Below are 24442 nucleotides of genomic sequence, written 5' to 3' on the forward strand. Positions count from 1 at the left end.
AGGCCTGGATATTGCAGGGATTCGGCAGAGGCACGTTTGATAGATATCAAGTGTGCGTATGGAAGATTCGGCAGAGGCACGCTGTAGTTCCCTCCTGTGGCTAGGCCACTTGGTATCAAACTGATAGGCAGGATCCACCTCCCATGGTTCTCCAAACATAGTACTTTCCCCCTAAAAGTTGGAGGTGGTGAAAAGTGCCATCAAGTTACAGCCAACTTAGGGCAGCCCCATAGGGTTTTCAAGGCAAGTGACATTTAGAGGTGGTTTGCCATTGCCATTGCCTCTGGACATCCAAGTACTAACTAGGGCCAACCCTGCTAAGCTTCCAAGTCCTGATAAGATTGGGCTCCCCTATAAGGTAGTGGCAATCATTCATTTATAAGGAAAAAAGGAAAGGTGTGCACTAAGGGGTACTAATGGGGGCTAGCTTCGCTTTGCCTCCTCTCAATCCTGTCTCAGATAGCAGTATGCTTACTTCATCTAATAGACAGTTCCTATATGCCAGTTTGGTGTAGTGGTGAGGAGCCAGGTTGGAGTAGTGGTTAGGAGTATGGACTCTAATCTGGGAGAACTGGGTTTGATTCCCCACGCCTCCACATGCAGCTGGTGGCATAACCTTGGGTCAGTCACAAGTTCTCTCCAAGCTGTTATCTCAAGAACAGTCCCCAAAAGAGCTCTCTCAGCCCCACCTACCTCACAGGTTGTCTTTTGTGGGGAGGGGAAGGGAAAGGGGATTGTAAGCCACTCTGAGACTCCAAGTGAAGGGCAGGGTATAAATCCAATCTCCTCTTCCTCTTCTTCCTCTACGAAGGACTGCCTTGACTTCCATTTATTGGTCAGTCTTGTGTGTAACACAAGGGTGCAACAGAAACTTGGGAATTAACATTATTCGTTCCCAGTGTGATGTAGTGGTTGGAGGGTTGAACTAGGATCTGGGAGACTCAGGTATGAACTCCCACTTTGCCAGGTAAGCTCCTTGAGTGACCTTGGGCCAGTTACCGGTACACACTCTCAGAGCACTTTCCCACATGCTGAATAATGCACTTTGCAACTGGTTTTTACTCTACGAAATGGCAAAATCCTCTTACAAATGGTCTCTAAAGTGTATTGAAAATGGATCGATAGGGTATTATTCAGCATGGGGGAAAGCACCATCAGTCTAACCTACCTTATAGGGTTGCTGAGTGGATAAAATGCTGGAAAGGAGAATGATATGAGCTGCTTTGGATCCTCGTTGAACAGGAAGATGGGGTATAAATGAATAAATTATACATCTGATGTCCTGGGGTCAGGCTCTACCACTGAAAATAGCTTTTGAGATAGAATTAATCGAATCCCCGCTGGTTACTAGGCCACATTAGAGAATTTTAAAACAAAATTCTGAATATAGAATTAAATTTTCCTGCAAAATTCAGAGCATAGGAATCCATTTAACTTGCTTTGATACATATTAAATTAAGCACTTCTCTAGCTGTAGAACCTCCTTCCACACAATCTTTATGTCATTTTCTGTAAGAAAAGATTCTGTGTCAACCTAGATATTGCAGAAGCCAGCAAAACAAGATTATGTTGAGCAACTCTTTCCAGGAGCATTGGTGGCAACATATTCTATCCCCCTGACGGCTGTGCATCCTATAAATCTCATAGTTTGGTTTGTGGTAGCAGGTTCATCTGTATTCCATTCAGGTCCAGTTCCAGGTTTGGGGGAGACCCTGGGCAGACTGTGTCCAGGGCTTCCCTCTGCTTCTCTGCTCACCACCAGGAATCCTGCTCATACCTCCCTTCCTACTTATATGTCCCCATCCACCTACCCATGCATACTTCTCGCACCCACGAGCCCTCCCTGCCATCCACAAAGCAGCCCACACTGTCCACGTGCCACTGTATGGCATGCTTGACTGGTACCATTGCTGTATGATGACAATTGCTGCAATAAATGGGACCAAAGTAGGCAATGTGGTCATGTAGTAATAATTTACCTCACATGCTGTGGTGGTGATAAAGAAGCATTGCTTCATTCTGGAGCTATTTTCACCAACGAATATTTTCTCAAGCTTCTTATTCTGGATTAGTCACCTTACTTGGTAACAGGTTCACCTGTGATAAGAATGGGAAAGCTACATGGCAATGTAGGCAGCTGGATGTGTTTGCATGATCAGTTACTGAAAGTACTGTTTCAGAATGTCACGTTCCTGTTCAGTCATAAGGACATCCCAGTATGAATTATTATTTAGATATCTCTTCCATCAGGCTTTTGGTTGAGGTGGCGGGCGCCCCCTCTTTGTGGCCAACCCCACCAGCGGATTGGACCCTAACATCTTAAATCTTCCACCACTGTTGATATGGTTCTATCAGAGCTGACATGGTACTTAGGAATATGGCATTTTATACTGTTTTTTTTAAAATTTGGTTTTAACTGTGTTGTATTTTACATTGTTGTTACCCGCCCTGAGCCCACCTGCGGGGAGGGCGGGATATAAATCCAAATAACTAAATAACTAAATAAGAATATTAACAATGACATTGCAATGCAGGTGGTCTGTATTCCACAACAGACTAATCTCCAACAGAAGGTAGCAGTTCTGTTTGCAGAAGAGGGGGTGGTGATTCCCACTGCAGACCACTACTTTACCCCCTGTGTGGTTATTCAGAGTCTACTGACACCCCCCCCGACCAATTTTTCAAGGGTCTCAGTTGCAGCAGGAGGGGGAAGAAGGATAGTTCCATTCTGTAGTATCACTTTCTCCAGTTAGATCGTGGGATCTGTAAGATTTGTCTCCTTTGTCATGGAAGGAAGCATACGACATTGCACCCATATGGGGAAAAATGTGCAAATGTTGTTTTACAACAAAATGGCATTATGGCCACAGATATTATAAAACATATGCAATAATGTGAATTGCTATAGTAACCATTGCTATAGCATGTAGTATAAATTTAAAAGACAGAGGATTACCCAAAGTCCAGATGTACCTCTTGGTAAAGTAGTGAGGATTTAGTGATGGAGAATGATGGAAACTTTTATGTAATGTTAAAAGTTTGCATGTTGTTTCAGTGCTAAGCTGATCAAATAAAATCTAGCACCTTGGGAATTAAAAAAAAATCTTACTTTTTTTCTCTTTCAGCCAGAAATTACTTGAGGCATTGCTAAGTTTTATCTGCTACCTAAATATCACTTCTCATTAAATCTGTTACATTAGATATTTTCTGCACTTCTGGCTGCTTTTAAAAACAATTAACAAAGCTTTCAGAATCTGTGGGAAGAAATGTAATAGACTTTTATCATAGATTGTCTTCAAAGGATCTATAATTATATTTGTCTTTCATTATGGGCAGCCGTTTCAGCCTGCAAAACAAGATCATCTCTCCCTGAGACCAGACCACAGAGTCAGTCAATGGGTGACTAACTCTTCAGAGCAGCAAAGGTAATGCAACAATTTTACTTTTCTCTTTTGTTAATTGTATATCCCAAGAATGAAGGTTGTATCTCAGGTAAAAAGACTGACATCATTGCATTAATTAAAAATGAGGAAGGCAAAGCACCCAGTTGGATCAGATCTTATTTGGAACTGACATAGATACACCAATTGCAATTATTTTGTTTTAATTACAAAAAGGGTTATAGAAGTGTTATATGGTTATATAGATAAATTAGATTTCACCATCTGTTTACTACTATTTCCCTGCTCTTGGATGATAGGGGAAGACTGAAAAAACTTTAAAGGAAGTCAAAATAACTGATCTTGGAAAAATAAGAGTAAATCCTTAGGCATTTGCTATATTTAGGTTACAGAAATCTTACACGTTGATATACAAGCTTCCAACATGCCCTTGAATCTTCCTGAGAAAGCATAAACAGCTGACAGGGAACCAAATCCAGATGAATTCAGACTTAAGAACAAGTATAAGGGGCATGTAAACTGTGCTATCTAACAGTAGAGCCATTAGGTTGGAGTATACAGAGATTAAACATTTACTTTAATCCACAGATGTATGCCATACTTTTGACTGTCATATTGGCTTCTATGCAGCTGCTTGGTTCTGAAGATTTAGGGGCACTTCTGTGTTTGGAAGAGGAGATGGGATGGTTTACATTGATTCCCCCTGCAGACTTCCGCTTTCCCATTCGAAAATGTAAAGTCATTATTTTTATGATTTTGTCTGTTTTGCTTTTTTGTGTCAATCAGCAGGTTTTCATCTACGGACAGATTTGGGTGTAAATCTTTACCCAGACTGTGGATTTGATAAAACGTACTGTTGTTGGAGATACAATTTTTAAGGTAAATAAAATGTTTTCCTATTTCTTGTATACATAAAGGGTCATGCGGCCATTCATTCACAGTTAACTTCATATTGCTTATGACTTCACTTTGTTGTAGAATTCCTGCCCCTTTGGGTTTTTTTCCCTTTTGGTGAGTGTTTGTGTGTGTGCGCTTGTGTGCCTGGAAGTCATGGTTGACTTCTGGAGACCCCTAGTGGGGCTTGGACATTTCAGAGAGGTGGCTTGCTATTGCATGCCTCTGCATCCCAGCCCTGGTATTCCTTGGAGGTCTCCCATCCAACTACTTGCCAGGGTTGGCTTAGCTTCTGCTTAGATTCTGAGATCTGAAAATATCAGACTTGCCTGGGCTATCCAGGTCAGGGCCCTACCCTTTCATTCTGTACTGCATCCAAAACCACCTTTTCTCCTGCTCACAGGAAGATCATTAGTTGAGAACAGGTGTTTAACAAAATCTGTCCCAGCATCAGTTGGGTGCATAGAAGACAGCAGAATAATTGTTCCTGCTTTTCCAAAGATGTGGCTCCTCACCTGCATCCCTGCGCTTAAATGGTCAACTCCCCCCCCCCTTTTCCTTTCAGACGGAAAAAATGTCTGCTGATGAGGAGTGGTCTTCAGTTGAAGATGACGGTCAAGCATCTAAACTGGCCAGAAAAGCCCGGGATGCCCCCTTTGTTCCCATTGGTGAGTTGAATAATTAAGCACATCAAGAAGTGGTAGTTAGGTTCAAGTGACAGCTGGGCTTTGGACTGTTGGCAGAATCTGATGCTATATTATGCCCAAGAATGACATGGGGCAGTAGCCCTAATTCTGCTGTGTCCCCAACAGTCTGCTTTTCTGGGGTAGGGAGAAAAACCATGTTCTGCAGTGAAGTGATGCAGGTAAAACCCCATTAATTACCCTACAGGAACACTCACATGTATTCATCATGTATGCATATTCATAAGTTCAGTCTTCTTGATCAGGGCCAGTATTTAGTAACATTTTCCTTTATTCCCTTTCTTAGAAGTAGCCTGCTTTTAGAATCATGACAGATTATTTATTTTGTTAGGTTCAAGTGACAGCTGGGCTTTGGGCTGTTGGCAGCATCTGATGCTATATGCCCAAGAATGACATGGGGCAGTAGCTCTAATTCTGCTGTGTCCCCAACAGTCTGGTTTTCTGGGGTAGGGAGAAAAACCATGTTCTGCAGTGAAGTGATGCAGGTAAAACCCCATTAATTACCCTACAGGAACACTCACATGTATTCATCATGTTATCCGAGTTAGTGGCTGTATCTTCTTCTCAGCTTTCAGATCTTTGTTGGGTCCTTTCACTGTAAAAGTGCAACCATATTTGCGTCTACACTTACAAATGCAGTAAATAGGTAAATAAATGCCGTTCCTGATGCTAGATGAGCTTCATTGGTTTGTGTTCCAGCCTTACCCAGGATGGCCCAGGCTAGCCTAATCTTGTCAGATCTTGAAATATAAGCAGGGCTGGCCCTGGTTAGTTCTTGGATGGGAGACGACGACCAAGGAAGTCCAGGACTGCTACACAGAGCCAGGCAGTGGCAAACCATTTATGTTCTTCTCATGCCTTGAAAACCCTATGAGGTTGCCATAAATAGGCTGCGACTTGACGGCACCTTTCCACCACCAGGTTTTCCACATCTAGATGAGCCTCACTGGTGTATATTCTGGCCTGTGGGCAGATGTCCAGGCTAGCCTAATCTTGTCAGATCTTGAAATATAAGCAGGGCTGGCCCTGGTTAGTTCTTGGATGGGAGATGACCAAGGAAGTCCAGGACTCTTCTCATGCCTTGAAAACCCTATGAGGTTGCCATAAATAGGCTGCAACTTGATGGCACCTTTCCACCACCAGGTTTTCCACATCTAGATGAGCCTCACTGGTGTATATTCTGGCCTGTGGGCAGATGTAGCCTCTGAACCAAGAGCCTGACTGGATCACACCTAAAGTCAATCTAGTCCAGCATCCCATTCGCTCAACAGCTGCCCACTAGAAGCCCCCAGAAAGCCCACAAGCAGGGCAAGAAGGCAATTGACTTCCTCCACTATTGCTCCGCAGCAACTGATACGGATCCAACTATCATAGCTAAGAGCCATTGATGGATTGATCTGCCACAAATTTGTCTTATCCTCTTTTAAAGTTATCTGAGTTAGCCGCTGTATCTGGCCCCCACTGGCTCTGTCAAGTTTTCAGCACTTGCTCACAGCTTCAGTTTTAAGTAAATGATGTGCTTATTTCATATGAGGGTTTTTTTGTATAAATATCTCATATGACTTCAGAAGTCAAAGGATCAATACTAATTTTTCTCTTAACTGGCAATAAGGTCCCCCCCCAGATGATCCAATATCAGCTGGGCACCATGTGAACTGTAACCCTTTATTGCTGCTGTCACTAGATTTACTATAAAGCTTTGGGTGGGGGTATTTTTTTGTATTTTTCATGTGTGCATGTGTGTGCACCTGGAAATCATGGCGACCTCTGGTGACTGACCCCTACTGGGGGCCCGTGGGATATTCAGAGAGGTGGCTGAATAAAGCCTGCCCCCACCTCCCGCCTCTGGTATTCCAAGGAGGTCTCCCATCCAAGTACTTGACAGAGTCGACCCTACTTAGCTTCTGAGATCTGGTGAGGCTGGCCTTGCCTGTGCTATCCAGGTTAAGGCGATTTACTATAGAGCTTGATCATTCACTGGTGTGTGGGGGTGTCAGAAGGTTCCAGATCTCTAAATATATCTGGAGATCAGGGTGGCCCTGAGGATGCAGAAGCTGGCTGTCCCAGCCCTAACCAACAGGCACAAAATGTGATAGGCTTGGTTTCCACATCCATCTTGGACTTGCACAATCTTTTTAAAAAATCAGTACAGTTCAAAAGACACGTAAACAACATGTTGACTATTAGGGTTTTCTTTTTAAAATTTTGCCCACATGGAGGGAGGAAAGCAGAAGCCTTGAAAGCTGTCACCAATCAACCTTCATTAGTCTTCCTCCCCATTTATCAGCTCAGCCAGAAGCGTATCAGAACAGAGCCCTTCCCTGAATTTAAAGTGATTTGTACAGGCAGTGCTCATGAACAAAGGCTAATTTGTATGCACTGTCGCCAATTAAGCTGGCTGGAATGAAAGCGCTTGCCTTCTCAGACCACGTTTGTAGTCCAAAGATAAAAAAGAAACGTCATAGTGTTGAATTTATGTCTCCAAAAACATAGAAGAAACAAAAAAAGCCATTTACATCACCCAACTAATCTTCTGAGAGCAAGCCAGTTGACAAAAAGGAGCTCGACATATCTGGATGTCACTTCATAACAAAATAAATAAACAAATCTGGATTCAGTGTGTCATTAAAGTTACAACGAATGGCTCTGGGAAGTGAGGTTAGGGAGGCTTCCGATATTCTGCTGACTTGAATTTCTCGGTTCAAGTCCACTGGCACCTTTAACTGGCTCTCAAACTTTGTTCTGCTGCTTCAGACCAACATGGCTACCCACCTGAATCTATCTAATTTGAATTTCACAGTGGATAGTTCTGAAATGAATGTCCGTGTTTCCAAAGTGGAACTGGTGCACTACGAATAGGACTTCTCCATCATTCTTCCCTACTATATGTATATGGCTGGTTTAGCGACCGTAATAAAATTCTACTACTACTACAACATCATTCTTCCCCCTCCCCTTTCCCGAATGTTGTACAAGTTGCTGCGTATGTACAGTTTAGTGCAGCATTCACTTTCATCAGTTTATTTCCTTTTCCTCTTTCAAATACTGATGTGTCCCAAAACAAAGAAACTCTAACCCTACAAAAAAGCATTCTTGATGTGATTGTATGTACAACTGTATCCAGATTCTGTGTGGTGTTTTACCAAGTGTGCAAGAGCAGATGGGGACATCAGTAGAAGACTGCACAGAACAAAAATCTTGATGAAGTTATATGTATGGTCACAGGCAGCTTGCTCTTTTGTAGTGTTTTATCAAGGCACTCCTGGACATTGGTAATGTAATACAGGGAAAAGATGCACATTAAGCTGAACAAATTGAAAGCTATATCAAACTGTACATGAACACATTTCTGAATTAATTTGAGAAATTCTCATGGTTAAACAAAGAGTGAAATATGACACAGAGAGAAATTCTGGCGCAATGAAAAAGCAGAAATCTGCTCATCCCAAAATGAAATAACTAGCTTTTATTTCAGGAAATGAAACATCCTATTGAAACTAAAGGAGCTGGTGTTTATTTATTATTGTTTTAAAACAGGTCCAATAAAAATATGATTAATAATGGATCCAGTATAAACAGAAAATGTGGTGTTATTACCATTTCTATTAGGTAAACACTCATATTATCAAGGGAACGTCTGCATTTAAGGAAGCTGACAAACTGTGGCCGTCTTCTACATCATGTAACATCTTGTAAATTTGTCCAATGTATTAAATCTGCTTAACATAACTGAAACTGCCAAAACTGAATTCCATGAAAAATGTGGGTGCCGACTGCCATGAGAGTCTTTAGAGAACAACTGGTATTGTGCCCCTGTTTTTAAAACCCTGCATTTCACATAGTTTCCCCATAAATTGGTAGATTTATTCTCACACATTTAGAACCTCAGAAGTGAACTCCTTGTTAGTCTCCCCATTTGAATGTCTCTAGCTTTAGTGGAGACAAACTGAAACTGGGAAGTTCTTAAAGCCTTCATTCATCCCATGTATCAGGACGAGAAAGGACTCTAAGGCTATCGAACCCAGTCCTCACTGCAGTGCAAGAACATGAACTGTGTGCTGGAAACAGAGAACATTTCAAACAGATGCCCCAGGACAGATGGAACAAATTTTGAGTCCAGTTGGTACCTTTAAGACCAACAAAGGTTTATTCGAGGTGTGAGCTTTCGTGTGCCTGCACACTTCTTCAGATACATTGACATGGAAGCTTAACAGTTCAAATATATAGGCAGATGCCTCTACATAGGGGAACAGTAAATTAGCATACAACTTAATGGAGATGTTTTGACATATACAAAGACTAAACAGCAGTAACAAGCTAAGTTCATAGGGTCACCATTTGTTTGGAATTAATTAGGGGAGAAAACAGTGAGGCAATAAATATGTCCAAATAGGAGACAGATGTGTAAAAGTATCCTTAATTGTCAAGGGTAATAAACCGATTCTGTTGTTATACACCATTTGTTTCCTCTCAAGCATGGAGTTAATTAACAACATCCTTTCCCCAGAGGTGGGAACAACAGAATCAGTTTATTACCCTTGACAATTAAGGATACTTTTACACATCTATCTCCTATTTCGACATATTTATTGCCTCACTGTTTCCCCCTAGGGTTGCCAAATAGGAAAAACTTACCGGCAGGGGAGCTTCCAATCGCTCCGGGAGCCGGCCGGGGATGTGTGTGCGCGCGTGCTTCCGGAGCATCACCCGGAAGTGACGTCTCACGCTGGGCGGGGCCACGCCATTTGAGGGGGAAACAAAGAGTTTCCCCCTCAAATGGCGTCACCCCGACCCCAGCGTGCGACGTCACTTCTGGGTGACGCACACACGGGGGTGGGGGTTCCCCCGGGCCCCGATTCCGCGGGAGCAGGAATCGGGGCTTGAAACCGGGGGGAATTCTGCCCCCCGGGTGGATTTGGGAACCCTATTTCCCCCTCTAATTAAATCCAAACACATGACCATATGAATTTCGCTTGTTATTGCTGTTTAGTCTTTGTAAATATTAAAACATCTTTTTGTTTTTGGTGGGGTTTTTTGTATTTTGTGTGTGTGTGTGCATGTGTGTCTGCACCTGGAAGTCACGTTGACCTCTGGTGACTGACCCCTACTGGGGGCCTGGAGGATATTCAGAGAGGTGGCTGAATAAAGCCTACCTCTGTCCTCCCGACTTGGTATTCCAAAGAAGTCTCCCATCCAAGTACTAACCACAGTCGACCCTGCTTCGCTTCTGAGATCTGATGAGATCAGGCTTGCCTGGGCTATCCAGGTTAGGGCATGTCAAAACATCTTGATTAAGCTGTACACTAATTTACTGTTTGCCTATGTAGAGGCATCTGCCTATATATTTGAACTGTTAGCTTCCATTTGAAGTGAAGTCTGAAGAAGTGTGCCTGGACACAAAAGCTCATACCTTGAATAAACCTTTGTTGGTCTTAAAGGTGCTACTGGACTCAACATTTGTTCTACTACCTCAGACCAACACGGCTGCCCCACCTGGGTCTGCCCAGCACAGATAGTTCTAGATGACAACAGCAAGTGAACTGAGCCACAAACTACTAAGGAAATGGAAAGGAGCAGCAAAGAAAATCATTAGACAGTGTGTTCTGGGGGGAACATTCCTTCCTGATCCTTGAGAGTGACTCTGCAATGGGGTGGGGCTGTGGCTCAGTGGAAGAGCATCTGTTTTGCATGAAAGAGATCCCAGGTTCAGTCCCCAGCACCTCTAGTTAAAAAAAGGACCAGGTAAGTAGGTGATGAGTAAGAACCGTACCTGAAACCCTGAAAAGCTGGTGGCAGTTCGAGTAGACAATATTGACCGTAAGGCAGTTTCATCTAAGTCGTGTATGCAGAGTCTCACTGAAATAGTTACCAGAATGCATCCAGTATGGGGGCAGGTGAGCTACAAGAAAGGGAAGCAAAGAGGGCCCTATATATGTCATGTATTGATCAGGGAAGTATAGGGAGGTTTATTGCATTTTATCACAACTTCTGACCTGGGACTGTTGAGAGGCAGAGGCCACCCCACAATGGTTCAATAACTTTACCGCACCCTTTAACTTACAGGACTAGCAGGCTGCCTTACTGTGGTGGGTTATGGTCTTTATGGCCACCCCACAATGGTTCAATAACTTTACCCTTCTCTTTAACTTACAGGACTAGCAGGCTGCCTTACTGTGGTGGGTTATGGTCTTTATAAGCTAAAACACAGAGGAAACCAAAAAATGTCAGTCCACCTCATCCACATGAGAGTTGCAGCACAAAGCTTTGTCGTAGGGGCAATCACAATAGGTAAGATGAAGAGTTGCCGTGATCAGCACATTTCCCAGAAACTGGTAGTAAGTAACATCTCCTTTCCCAACCCACTATGGCTTCCTTGTGTAGTGTTAAGCCATTGGTGGGGAAACAGTTCATGGTATCTCAAATTTACATCTGGAGCACAGCATATGTCAACTTTATCAAGAGCAGAAGGAAATAAGAGTCCAGAAAAGCTAGCAAAGTTATATTTGGGGAATGGTTGCTTATATAAAATCTACAAACTCCCATGAATACATCACATCATTTGCCCATGCTAAGGTATAAAATGTGATGCTATACGTACATTAAGTACAATAACTGCTGAGCGATGCTGAATCAACCATTGCTAACAAAGGTATCTTTTTTCTTTTGTTAGGTGTTCTGTACTCTATGTATACTGATTACGTCAGCCAGACCAGCAGTAAGCCGAAATAATGATCAGCATCATAGAGGGAGAGCAAGTCATTCCAAGCATACTACTACAATTTTGGGGAAACTTTGTTTAATAAAAACAGATGCTATACGCTCAGATCAAGTGCTAGACTTATACTTGAGAGGGCTACCCAACCTTGGAGCTCTTTAAGGGTTCTAATCCAGATGAGAGTGTTCAAGGTTATTTCAGTCTTTTGAGAAGCCTGTTATCAATACATTAACCCTGATATGAAGCTACCTTATACTGAGTCAGACCATTGTTCTACCTAGTCTAGTAATCTGTTCTGGTGAGCAACAGCTCTTCAAGATATGAGGCAGGTATTTCTCTGATACCTAAATTGTGTTCTTTTTTAAATTAAACTGAGGATGCCAGGGATTGAACCTAAGACCTGCTGCCTGGAATACACCTGGCTCTACCACTGAATTGTCAGCCTTTCTTAAAATCCCCTTCAGCTCAGAAAAACAACAGAATGAGCCCCACCAGACATTTTATATATGTAAAAATGCACCTATCTTTCTCACCCCTTTCCAGTTCAGTTCCTGAAGCAGGGTAGAACTGAGCATTAAGAATGCTCATATGTGCTGTTTCGTTCGCGTGTTTCAAACACTTCTCTAGCAGGACACACAATATTTTTTTTAATCAAAGTTTTTTTAAAAAAACTTTAGGACAGAAGACCCAGATAGTCAGTATCAACCAAGGAGATTAGACGTTAGAAAGCTGAAATGTTTATTTAAAAATCTGAACCTTCATTGAAACAAAATCAAATCGTACATTTAAAATAAATTAGTGCCATTTTTTAAAAAAAAAAATCATAAAAATGTAAGGGAGAATGGGATTTGTAACAGAGCACTGATTGCAAATATATTATTTTTAACCAATCCGACCACCAAAGAGCAATTGGGCCGAATGTGTCGCAGAAGAATTTCAGATATTCAGTAAAGTTCTTACAGCAGTGGAGCTCCCCCGGAAGCACCCTTGCCCCGTTCAGGTCAGTTCAAATGTAACAATTCCTCTCCAGGTTGAAGTGGTGAAAAAGAAAAGGCTCTGCAAGACTGAAGCAGAAGCCAGCTGTGTTTGGTGCTGATTGCCACCCCCCCTCCCCCTGATGCCACCAAGTAAACTCCCACCCCTCATTCCCAGAGCAGCTTTACATTTTAACATGGTTTCCATTAGAAGAGAAGGTAAGGTGAGATGAATCAATGGATAAATATATTAACATTCAAGCAGCACTTTTCAAAGACAGCTTTGAGAAGATTTACTTGGGGCGAATCTGTCTCCACCCTACATCTATTTGGTGATCAGTTCCAAGCTCAAACATTGAAATACTGAATATTCGGAATGAACACAAAATGCTGCTATCCTAAATTATTGTTGCTATTGGGAATGAACACCTTTGCAATCAATGGTTTCCAAGTAACTGTATTTAGGGTTCGGGTATTGGGACATGCATTTTTTTTATCAATTGGTTGTTGCACTAAATGGCAATTGCTCTGAGAAAAACCCTATTTGTATTTCAGAGTTCCCAGAAACTGTAGTTCTCTGGATGCATTTAGAGATCTCCAATAAACAAAAACAAAAAACATCAGCACCTTCTCAAAGTGACACTGTCAGTGTTATTTGGGGCAGACTATGGATGTTAATCTGGCCTTAAACTCTTTGAAATGTGTAGTGTAGGTATGTTCTTAAGATACAAACGTATGACTAAGCCTTCTCTTTGGTCCTACTGTTGTGTACTTTCTCATACAGTTTTGTGGTAATATGGGACACATGCAGCTCAATTAGAAAGAAAAAGAAAATCTAGAGTGATAGACAGTGCCATCTTGAGCAGCGTTAAGACCACCGAAGTCAATGGCCAAGGATGGCACTGTTAGTTTTGAAAGAAAACAAGACAACATGATGGTACTGGATTAGATTTGTGGCAAACTTCAACTTGCATTGAAAATTAATATGGGCAAACATTCACTGCAAGCAACGGGGTTTTTTTTTAAAAAGAATCAGTAATTGCTAGTGCTATGGTCTTATAATGCTCTAACAATATATTGCCACAGTTACTGGTTCATGTGAATTCCTAGGTTGTTGTTTTTTTTTTAAATTGGGTCAGTGTCTAGTTCTTTTCATTGTAAAGATACAAGGGGGAAAGTGCACCCCTTCTATCTCTTTAACAAAAAGGACTAGAGAGTTTTTTAAAAATGACAGGAATTTACAGGAACTAGTAAACCAAAGCAAAAGATACTTATAATGGTATACCAATGTAGCAATTACTGATTTTTTTAAACAAAAGCCCCTAATAGCCCTCCAGTGACATGAGAGGGGGCAGAACACCAACCATGGTCAGCCAAAGCAAGGAAAGTTCACCATACTTTCTCTGTGGTCACTGTTGCTGCAGCAAATGCCTCTGCATTCACAGCAGTGACGACAGCTACACAGCAAATTGCTGCAGGGTGGATATGAGGCAGGTGGAAGCAGTCTTAAAGATCTGCACTTGCGCTCTTGTGCAACTTGTAGTCATCTCAGTGGGACTTGTGATGAAATTGTTCCTGATGGATTGTAAACATTAGGGTCTCTCATATTACTTTACATTTCTGATTTTTCTTTTGTACAAACAGATTTCCTTCCATAGGATACTTTTTAAAAAATCAAATATCAATAGGATAGTCTCCATTTCTGGATGGTTTCCAGAAATCTGGGGGTAAGATGAGCTGCCCTACCATTTCTACTTCAGACACACAGGTAACAGTCTGTATAAAATAGAAGCCCAGTCTTCAGCTGAGAAACATTTAAGTACCCCAAATAAATTACATTTTTTTAAAAAAGGGGAAAAATTCAAAACCTTGTATCTAAACCCAAGGTACAGACTTTGGTTGGAAGAACATGAGATGGAGGCCATCCCATGTCTTCAAATGTGAGAATGCCTCTAAACACCTGTAGAGCGAAGGGGAACTTCAAGTGAAAACGCAGAAGACATAAAGGGAATGCAAAACCTACTTTTGGTTCCCCTCTCTCTCCCTTCAGCCCCTTCCAGTCACAGTCAGGGTCTGAGATTGGAAATAAGCCCAATGGGAGAAAACCAGTTGGAGGAGGGAGGGAAGATTGACAGTGGGGGAAGGGTTAATCACTTCCCTCCAGCCTATCATTTTTCTGCTTCTAACTGTACCCACCCCCAAGCTTTCCAGGCGACATTTAAAAAGACATGGGTCTGCTGTATCGTCCCACCCTCTCATGGTGCATCATGTGCTCTTCATACACAATATCAGAAGTTCATTCATAATCTTCCCAATTAAACTTGGGTGCAACCTCTAAGGAAGACCACTGTCCAGAAACCCTGGAATCCCCTCTGCACAATTTCTATTCCTCTCACCAGAGAAAAGTTCAGGTGCCTTCACAGTCCTCGAATACACGTTTCTTTCTGAACCAATTAAAACTTGGTTCTGTGCAGCATTGAAGGACTTCTTTGGAAAACAAAACACTGTTTCTTACTACTGCGATTCAGAGGGATTCATCTACTCATGACTGGTTCAGCATCGATATTGTTGAGAAGGAAGAGTTCAGGTTGAGCAGTGAGTCCCAGGTGATACTAGAGAAGGCAAAGAAGAAGGCATTGATTAGGAACACTCTTTAGGAAGCTGGAACTAAGAGGGAGTAGAAATCACCAGGCTGGTGTTGAAAGAGATGCAAGTTCCTTTCCCAGCTCTTGGCTGGTCCAGAAGGCAGGTTCACTATTAATCTGGCAGGTTCACTATTAATCTTTTCAGTGCAATTCTGGCTCCTCAGACCCAAGCTAGGGGACAGTGGTAAAGTCAACATGGCAGTGTATCCTTTTAATGGCTTTTGCACCTCTTGGATGCACCTCTTCATTGGATGCTTTAGCCCTGTATGTCAGTGTTCTGTTCTTGCGCAGCAGGAACAGAACACTGTTTGGGGAGCACAATAGCCATCTCATGTGCCAAGGGCAACACATGGATTTTCTCTGCAGGCCCAGCTTCGATTTACGTGAACCTTGTGTGAAAGGAAGTTGTACCAGCATGAAAAATCCCCATGTCACCCTCTTCAGGCAATACGGTGATTGCACATACTTCATTCACAGAATGTATGGCTCATGGGCTCTCACTCCATGCAAACAGAACACCTGTGTAACCTCTGCATATGGCTTGTACAAGCCACATCTCTATACAAACAAATTCCAGCGGGGTCTAGCTGTGTTACTCTATTGCAGCAAGAACCTGAAACAAAATAACAGTCTTACAAGACTTTAAAGACTAATATATATTACGGCATAAGCTTTTTTGAAAGCTAGAGTTCAATCTGATGCATTAAGTGGTCACCTTTTGGAGCATGAATGCCCTGAGAAAAGGGGGGGGGGGCTAAGCAATGCAAGGCCAAGAAGCAGGTGTGTCACAGCAGAAGGCAGTTCATCCAGTCAAATGAATTCAAGATACAATCAGCATAGGTGTGACCTATTTTCCTAATGACTGCTGCTGATCTGCAGGCCTAGCAAAATCAGGGACCTAAACAATCACCTAAAAAGGATCAATTAATTTCTGGACTGAACCAGCCATTCCCAAGCTCTGCTGAAACCAAGTTCCACAATGCTATATCTCTCCTTATATATAATTGAGTAGTGGGGTGGCACTTTCTGATTATTCCACATGCCCCTAAATCAGTTGGCTCCATGATGTGTCCCTCAGAAGCTGTCCCTATTATCCACTGGCTGCATTGCCTAAGTCTCGCCCACAGAAGTGGCACCCGCCAAAACTTTCCTCCGAAGACGGTTGCTTTGCTCCGGTGAACACAGCTACTGTCTTCGCTCTCCTTGCCAGATGATGATTGATTCCCTCAGGGGACAAAACCCACCGTCTTTAGCCTCCAAGCCAAGTTTGCTGAGGCAACACTTTCCACAATGGGGAAAAAACTGCCAAGTAAAGAGCTGTCAGCGTAGCGGGGGTGGGGAATCAGCCCAAGTTATCACAAAAAAGCCAGTGGATACACACACAAGCAGAGATAGAGGATGGGACCAGACACACAGAAAACAGGCAGCCAAAAACCCGAGGCATGCTGCAAAGCACAAATACAGACACAGTCACAGGCAAATCTATGTTTGCAGCCTGCCCAATTGCAGAAATTACTCCACAGAGCCCTGGTTGCTGCATTTTCTGGCCCATATTGTGCGACCTTGGACACCAGTTATTGTGTAACATAAGGTATGTGAGACTTTACTTCCACATTTGTGCCTTTCTATTACATACTGCTAATATGTATGGTACACTAGAGAGCCAGTTTGGTGTAGTGGTTAAGTGTGTGGACTCTAATCTGGGAGAACCGGGTTTGATTCACCACTTGCTAGGGTTGCCAAGTTGCGGCGGGGGATCGTAGGTCTTCACAGAATCCTTGCCGCGGGGACAGCGAGACGTGTTGCACCTGATGTTGCCAGGATCTGATGCTACGCGTCGCTCTGGCAACGGGGCTCCAAACAGCCCCGTTGCCAGAGCGACGCACAGCATCATGTCCTGGCGACAGTGGTGTAACACATCTCGCCGTCCCTGCGGCAAGGATTCTGCAAAGACATGCAGATCCCCCCCCCCGCGATTTGGCAAGATTTGGCAGGCCTACCACTTGCACCTGGCTGGATGACCTTGGACAACCCTTAGTTCTGGCACAGCTGTTCTTGAAAAAAGAGCAGTTTCTGCCAGAGCTCTCTCAGCCCCACCTACCTCACAGAGTGTCTGTTGTGGGGATGGGGAGGGGAAGGGAAAGGAGTTTGTAAGCCGCTCTGAGACACCTTTGGGTAGTGAAGGGCGGGGTATAAATCCAATCTCTTCTCTTCTTCTATGTACTTAACCTGTTTCCAGCCAATGCATTCGTTACACATCTTTCTAAAGCTTGTTGTATTGCTTGTACAACGGGATTTACTGCTAGTTTGTTAACAAATCCCATCTCAGAAACTTTACACTGGAGTCTCCCTTTGAAATGTCTTTGGCTTTTTTGTTGGAATGTTCAGCTCTGTCATGTCGAAAGTTCACTGCTCCCTCACTAGTTTCAAGTGTTATTATTTTAACGTGTGTTCCATTTTGTGATTCCATTTGGTGGCCCATGGGTGCTGGGAACTCGCTTCTTTAGCTTGGGGGGAGGGTTTGTCCGTAAGCACGCACAGGTTTCCTTTGAGACTGAAGGATTATTTTCAAATATGGATCCTTGATGGTGCACTAGAGAGGTTTTGGTAGACTGATGTGGGCAAGTGGTGTCCTCTTCTTTTTATTGCAAGGCCTAAATGATGCTGCTTGCTTGCTTAGTTATACTGTAGTGATGGTGCTTGCTTGCTTAGTTATACTGTAGTGAACCTGTTGCACAGAATGGCCCAGGTGTAGCTTTATGGGAAAGCAGAAATCATTAAGAACATGGTGGAGTTTCTCAAGAGCATTGTTTCCTTGGCTCCCGATGTCAAAAATGTCATCGATGTATCTTTGGTAATGGACAGTGTTTCTGGGCAAGAAAGTGAGAAAGCACGGTTCTCCGTCAGCTATAAAGGAGTTTGGCATGTACAGTTTGTTTACACCATTGATCTTACTCTGCCTACAGTATTACCAAGAGCTGCTATCTGGGAAAAGAGTACACCCTCCCATTTGGTTGCTGTGCATTCATTTGCAGGACCTTTAATTCAGCTGAACTGATAAAATACTCGGTTGAGCACAAGTGCTCACCTGAAATAACAGAGAAGGTAGCTACGTTTTTACAATCAGCTATAAAGCTGTGCCAGGAAAAACTACAGAAGCAATCAGCGATATTTTGTAATATGATGTATTTTATAACATTACGTATTTTGCAATATGGTTCCCCTTTTTTTACTCTTCTCTACGTATATTATTGTTTATGGCAGTGTTATATGCCAATAAAGGCTAACTGACTGACTGACAAATAGTGTAACACTACCACCTTTTGCATTATTCAGGTATCAGTTTGTAAACAAAAAACCCTCCCCTCCTTTCCATTAGGTTGCATAGGTGACCACGTTGGGCCTGTCTCCTAAAACTTTCCACCGCAATACATTTCGTTAAATCTTTAAAGATACTATAAGACTCTTCATTGTTTCCATCATGCTGTTGTCCTGTTCTGCAAGAAACCCATCCTGGGTCAAGTGGTGTTAAGATGCTACAGCCAAACACTGAGGATTCCTGTGATTCACAGCCAGAGGAACAGCAACAGGAACGGAGACTACCAACATCACTTCCTAGATTACTCCTAGAAAGGTGGCCGGGTTTATGGAAGCCTTATGCTGTGCTTTTAAGATGTGTGAATTTCAAAAGAACACTGCTTTGGAGAGATGCAGGCCATGGCTTCTGGGAAACAGAAACACATTACCCTTTGTACGAAGGTAATTTTCGCCAATTCTCCCCCCCCCCTCAGTGCAGTTCCTCCAGCTGTTTTGTAGGATTCCCTGTCCTCTAGAAGCAGCATTTCAGACTACAGCAGAAGAAAAAGGCAAGAATGCCTCACTATCATTACTTCTGTCAGTGGACTGTACCACTGGCTCCAACCCTGCATCTGCATTCTCACAGGCTATTTGTCCTGAGTTTGATGCTGTTGTTTTCCCCCCCACCTTCTCCACAACATCATGAATATCTGTGTACCTCACAGGGTTTCCTTGGCTTTTCTCCAATCTACCCAAAACCTGCTTTGGTGTGAACAGCTGCCATATAGATGGGAAAGTTTGGATTTTCCCAGTCTCACCCACGTGCCAGCCATTTCCCTTGCCCCTGTTCCCTCAGTGGCCATTTCCTCACCCCACCCCACGGGGGGGTTTCTTTTTTTTTTAGTCACCAATTCTATATTCTCACAATATTATATGAATCTGCATATCAGATTTTCTAAACGCCCCACTTTCATTTTTTAAAAAGTCTCTAGTCCCTTTTGGTGCCTAGATATAAAGGGAAAGGCAAGGGATATAATGGTGCTTAATTACCAATGGTGGCATTGGGGGTGGGGAGAAATTGCTAATGGAGGGGACCCGGGGCAGGGATATCTGCCATGTGGGAGCTTCACTGCCAGTTTGGTGTAGTGGTTAAAAGTGGCAGACTCTAATCTGGAGAACCAGGTTTGATTCCCTCCTCCACATGAAGCCAGCTGAGTGGCCTTGGGCCAGTCACAGTTCTTTCCTAAAAACAAGTCTAGCTTGCCACTAGCACAATGCTAAGATCTAGAACCTGTGGCTGCCAGACAATCCTAGGATCTCCTGGCTATTCTATACATAATGCCATATGATAATTTGTATTGGCAGCTGCAGCATCAACTGGGAAACTACACTAGCCTGTCTCTGTGTGGAAAACACCTGAAAAACAACCCAAGTTTTCTGGGAACCAAAAGTAGTTCTTTTGGTTTTAAAATGTTTGTTTGGTATCTAAACTGCCCAACATGCACTGGATTGAGCTAATCATTTAATGTTTGTTTTAAAAACCCACACATATGTTGATCGGAAGTCCATTGGCAGCTGATCTTTTTAAATAAACATTTCACGTTAATTTGCACAGAAGAAAATTGGCAGGGGTGTCGAACTCATTTGTTATGAGGGCTGGGTCTGAAATAACCGAGACCTTGTTGGGCCGGGCCATGTGTATCATAAAATGTAATGCTAGTTAGCTGAGATATAAACTTTAATAAAGGACACAAACACAATTAAAGATTTTTTAACTTGAAATAAAACATGCTTAAAACACTAGCACTCTTGCAATATTTTGTTTATTTAGCAGTCTCTGATAACTGACACCTCTTGCTCTGAATTATTGCATCAAAATGTCTGTGCTGTAGCAATCTTGAGTATCCTGTTCAGGTGTGTATCTGTAAGCTGCAATTCTACTTTTGATTTCTTGACTTCATTACAGAAATCTCATACTCAGTGTTCTGAGCCTAGGATCCAGGGGAAAACATGAAATGGCTGGGCATTGTGAGCTTTTGTATATAAATTACTTTGTGTGCTGGTCAAGAACATAAGAAGGTATCCTGACACAGACTGAGGGATATGTGTTTGTTTCTAAAACTATAGTATTCGCAGAGAAATCTATAGTATTCCCAGAGAAATAAGTACAACTCTTATGCAGCAGTGCAAGAATAAAGAGATAGCAATGTACAGTGGTTAGTATCAGCCTACTGTCTGGGAAGTCTAGGTTCAAAACCCCCAGTCTACAAAGGAAATGTACTGGGTTAACTTGATCTGGACACACATTCTCAGCCTAATCCACCTCACTGGCTTGTTGTTATTCCTCATCTAAATAGTTCACATTGCTTTCCTACTGAGAAAGACTGGATCATGATGACATGAATACAGTGATACAGGGGAGGGGAACCCAATTGCACCCAGGAGAGCCCTGGCATAATGAGCCCAACAAAACACACACAGCAAGCTCTGGCTCATTCCCTCCCTCCCCTGGGAGAACGACGGTGAAGAGCCTCAGCCAGTACAGGGAACAGAAGCTTGCCTATCTCTCCTGTGTGACTGAGAGAGTCTGGTAAAGCAAGCTGCGATGCAGCAGCAGAACTGGAGATAGAAGCATGAGACAGCAAGTTCCTTGTGGGCTGGATAGGAGCCCTCCAAGGGCCTAATCTGGCCCACAGGCCACATGTTTGACACCCCTGATCTAACATGCAAATTTGGTCAATCCTATTAAGCTTTAAAATTTTAAATTAAACAATAAAGGTATGATTTTTTTTAAAAAAGATAGTCTATTAAAAGCAGTTGGTCTAACACTCAACAAACATTCTCAAGACCATAAAATGCTTTCTATATTTTTAAATAGCACAGGAAGCATTCACATTAAAAATTACTTACACCATCCAGTTCCCTTAGGGCTGGCAAGGAAAGCTTGTAATGAAAGAGAGGGATGGGGAGGAAAGAGGAAAAACTCCCATAACACATAATCACTTGAAGCATCCGGTTATTTGCCATAGAAGGGTGACTGGGACAGAATCAAAGGAGTGATGGGAATACTAGCCCATTCTGTATTATAAATGATTCTGCTGACTTGGAAGAGGACTCTTTGCAGGTATTCCACTGACCACCACCACCCTGTTGACAATTCATTTGTTGTGTTAGTAAGAAACCGCTACTTCCAATTTTTTAAAAGTAAAAGTTAGTTCTCTGGATTGCAAAGTATGGAACAGTAAGATACCCAAACAGGAAAGCAACAATAAATTACCTAAACTAAGGAGGAGCAGTGAGTAGGATGAGTGAGGGGTCAGTTTGGTGGTTCTGGATCAGTTTGTAGTTCACCTTAATCCCCAACATGAAGTGCCCCTACCCCAGATTATTTCTCTCTCCAAAATAAGCAGAAACAGTGGCTGGGAGAGCTCTTCTCTTATGGGCATCAGCGGCAGATTCTCAGTTGCTTTGGTCTCAGAGCCAATAACTGAGCTGCTCCTCAAGGAAAGGGCTCAGCTGAAATCTGCTGCTCTTTCATTCACAGGTGGGGGTCAGAGTTCTCCTTGCTGGTGGCCTCAACTGACTCAGGAACAAATCAGTGAGTAAAAGCCATGTTACTGCATCTTCACATTTCTTTCAGTCCAAAACATGGCCCTTCATTTGCTGTCTAGAGACCTAAAATAGACAGCATGCTTATTTTCCCTATGGGATTGCTCAGAAACAACTCACAGGGTCCTTTGCAAAGGTGTCTTAGCTGGAGACCTAGAAGCAGGCCTTGACAAAGGCAGGGTAAGGCTCCAGTTCTTGGGCACCGAGAGAACTTGGGGACACCCACAATGTTTTTTTGTGTGTGGTAGGTTCAGCAAAGACCACAGAAAACTATGAACATGTGGAACAGAACTTGGGGACACCCACAATGTTTTTTTTGTGTGTGTGGTAGGCTCAGCAAAGACCGCAGAAAACTATGAACATAGCTCTATTTGCTATGATAAGGAAGCAAAACCTCATTTTACAGAAGCACTATACTTCCAAATTACAGCTACCAAGACCAACCAACTGAGAAAGGAGGCTTAGCGTCCTGCTTGTGACATTCCAGCCACATTTGGATAGCCTCTGTCAAAATCAGAAGGGACTAGATGGATCTTGATCTGATCCAACAAAGCAATTTTGATATTCTCAAGGCTGATTATGCTTGAGTTCTTGGCCACTGTATTCCCAATGGCCAGCCAGGAGGTTTATTCTTCCTGTCAGCTCTTCAATGGCCCATCACTTTGTATTGTGGCTTTCCAAAGCAGGAAACCGAACTTTGCCCTGTGCATGGACTTGCCAGTCACAGACTATGGCCACAATCCCAGTCTCCGCACAGATTCTGACTCATGTACAGGGCTCCAAATGAGAGTAAGAGGCCTTTCCCTTGGTGCCGTCAATGTTCGCTCATTCTTCATTGCGATCATTTGCCCAATTATATACACAATTCCACAATTAAAAATTAGACGTTTACTGTACACCAGATAAAATGATTAAAAATAACTTAAAATCTAATTACAATCTAGTTTCAGAGACTTCAATACCACCAAACAAAATCTAGCCACCTGGGAGGTAATCTTGGGGTTCTTATGAAATAGAAGATAACCAAGTCTAGCTTTTTCAGTGAGACCATGGATTTTGTCTAATAAAGGGGTAATAATCTTGCCTTGTGCTTCCTATTATAATATGGACAGCTCGATGGTTCTCTCAATGTCAGACAATGCTTTGCAAATGTGTGTTTGCACAATACTCTTTCAAGTTCCAGTGACTTGGGGGTGTGGGTGTGGTGAGGACATGCCAGAACTCCAGACCTAGGGTATTTTTAATGTACATTTTACAAAATGCATTGCTGGTGTTTGAAATAAAGATCACTGCCCTCATAAAATAATGATGCAGATTTTTACAAAAAACCAAAAAGAGACCCAGGTTGAAAAACGTTCCATTCTTTTAATTGAAATCATCATTTATACAGACGGGTTTGTAGTAGATAAAAATAGACATTTGTTTCACAGATTATACAAGCCAAGCTTTTGTAGCTCTGATGTGTTAGTACATGATTGCTACACAGCTGTGATTTCCCCCCCCCCAGAATCTTTCATCATGCTCAAACAGTGCTGGACAGAAACTGACATCCCAAGTGGAAGGTTTGTCTGAGAACTTTGCAAGGTTAAAGTGCATAGAAGAAGGGGGGGAAATCAGCACTTCTGAAGGCTGCTGGCGTCAATCACCAACAAGCTTTAGTGTAAACTGCTCTGCTACCCAGAAATGGAAGACATCCATCCATGCACCGTACGCAAACCATTTTAGCCACATTGCAAAAATCCACTGGGGAAAAAATGCAAGACTGGAGGGCTCAGGGTTTACAGAACAGAATTTCAAAATAATGTTCAGTAGATGGTGGGTGATGAAGGAATTAAACGGTTTCTTGATGTACCAGAAAAGGGCATCTCATATATATAAACAAAGTACAAATACAATGCAAAGATGATCATGCAGATTAACACCAATTGCAATTTAGTCACTTTATTTCAGCAAAGTCTCTCTTTTGCTTACAATGGGAATCACAAGACTTTGCACAACTGCGGGAATCCTACGAAAGTCCCACTGAAACGAATGGAGGTGCAAACAGTGGGACTGCTAAGTGGGGATTATTCCCAAGTGTATTAAGTCAACTGCACACTTTGCATTTCGGAGCACCTTCTTCAATGTGGGAGTATTTCATGTTCAGAAAAGCTACACATAATGCTAAACATCAAGGGGGAGGCAGGCATTCTTTAATGCTGGT

General features: G+C 42.7%; 2 protein-coding genes across 3 annotated transcripts in view; one reads left to right on the plus strand and one right to left on the minus strand.

Annotated features, from left to right (window-relative positions):
- The first annotated feature begins 4869 nt into the window (after positions 1-4869).
- On the plus strand, positions 4870-11728 carry HIGD1C (HIG1 hypoxia inducible domain family member 1C). The gene is made up of 3 exons (XM_015420718.1): positions 4870-4963; positions 11153-11287; positions 11670-11728. The coding sequence occupies exons 1-3, from the start codon at positions 4870-4872 to the stop codon at positions 11726-11728; spliced, it is 288 nt and encodes a 95-aa protein (XP_015276204.1).
- A 2088-nt stretch (positions 11729-13816) lies between these two features.
- The window catches only part of SLC11A2 (solute carrier family 11 (proton-coupled divalent metal ion transporter), member 2), a 62309-nt gene continuing 51683 nt past the window's right edge, over positions 13817-24442 (minus strand). For both annotated transcript variants that reach the window (XM_015420720.1, XM_015420721.1), the window contains exon 16: positions 13817-15300. In XM_015420720.1, coding sequence (XP_015276206.1) covers positions 15223-15300 — 78 coding nt within the window. In that variant the 3' untranslated portion in view covers positions 13817-15222. The remainder of the gene's footprint in view (positions 15301-24442) is intronic.

The sequence above is a fragment of the Gekko japonicus genome, unplaced genomic scaffold (genome assembly GCF_001447785.1).
Source record: "Gekko japonicus isolate JY-2015 unplaced genomic scaffold, Gekko_japonicus_V1.1 scaffold1431, whole genome shotgun sequence".
Classification (NCBI taxonomy): Eukaryota; Metazoa; Chordata; class Lepidosauria; order Squamata; family Gekkonidae; genus Gekko; species Gekko japonicus.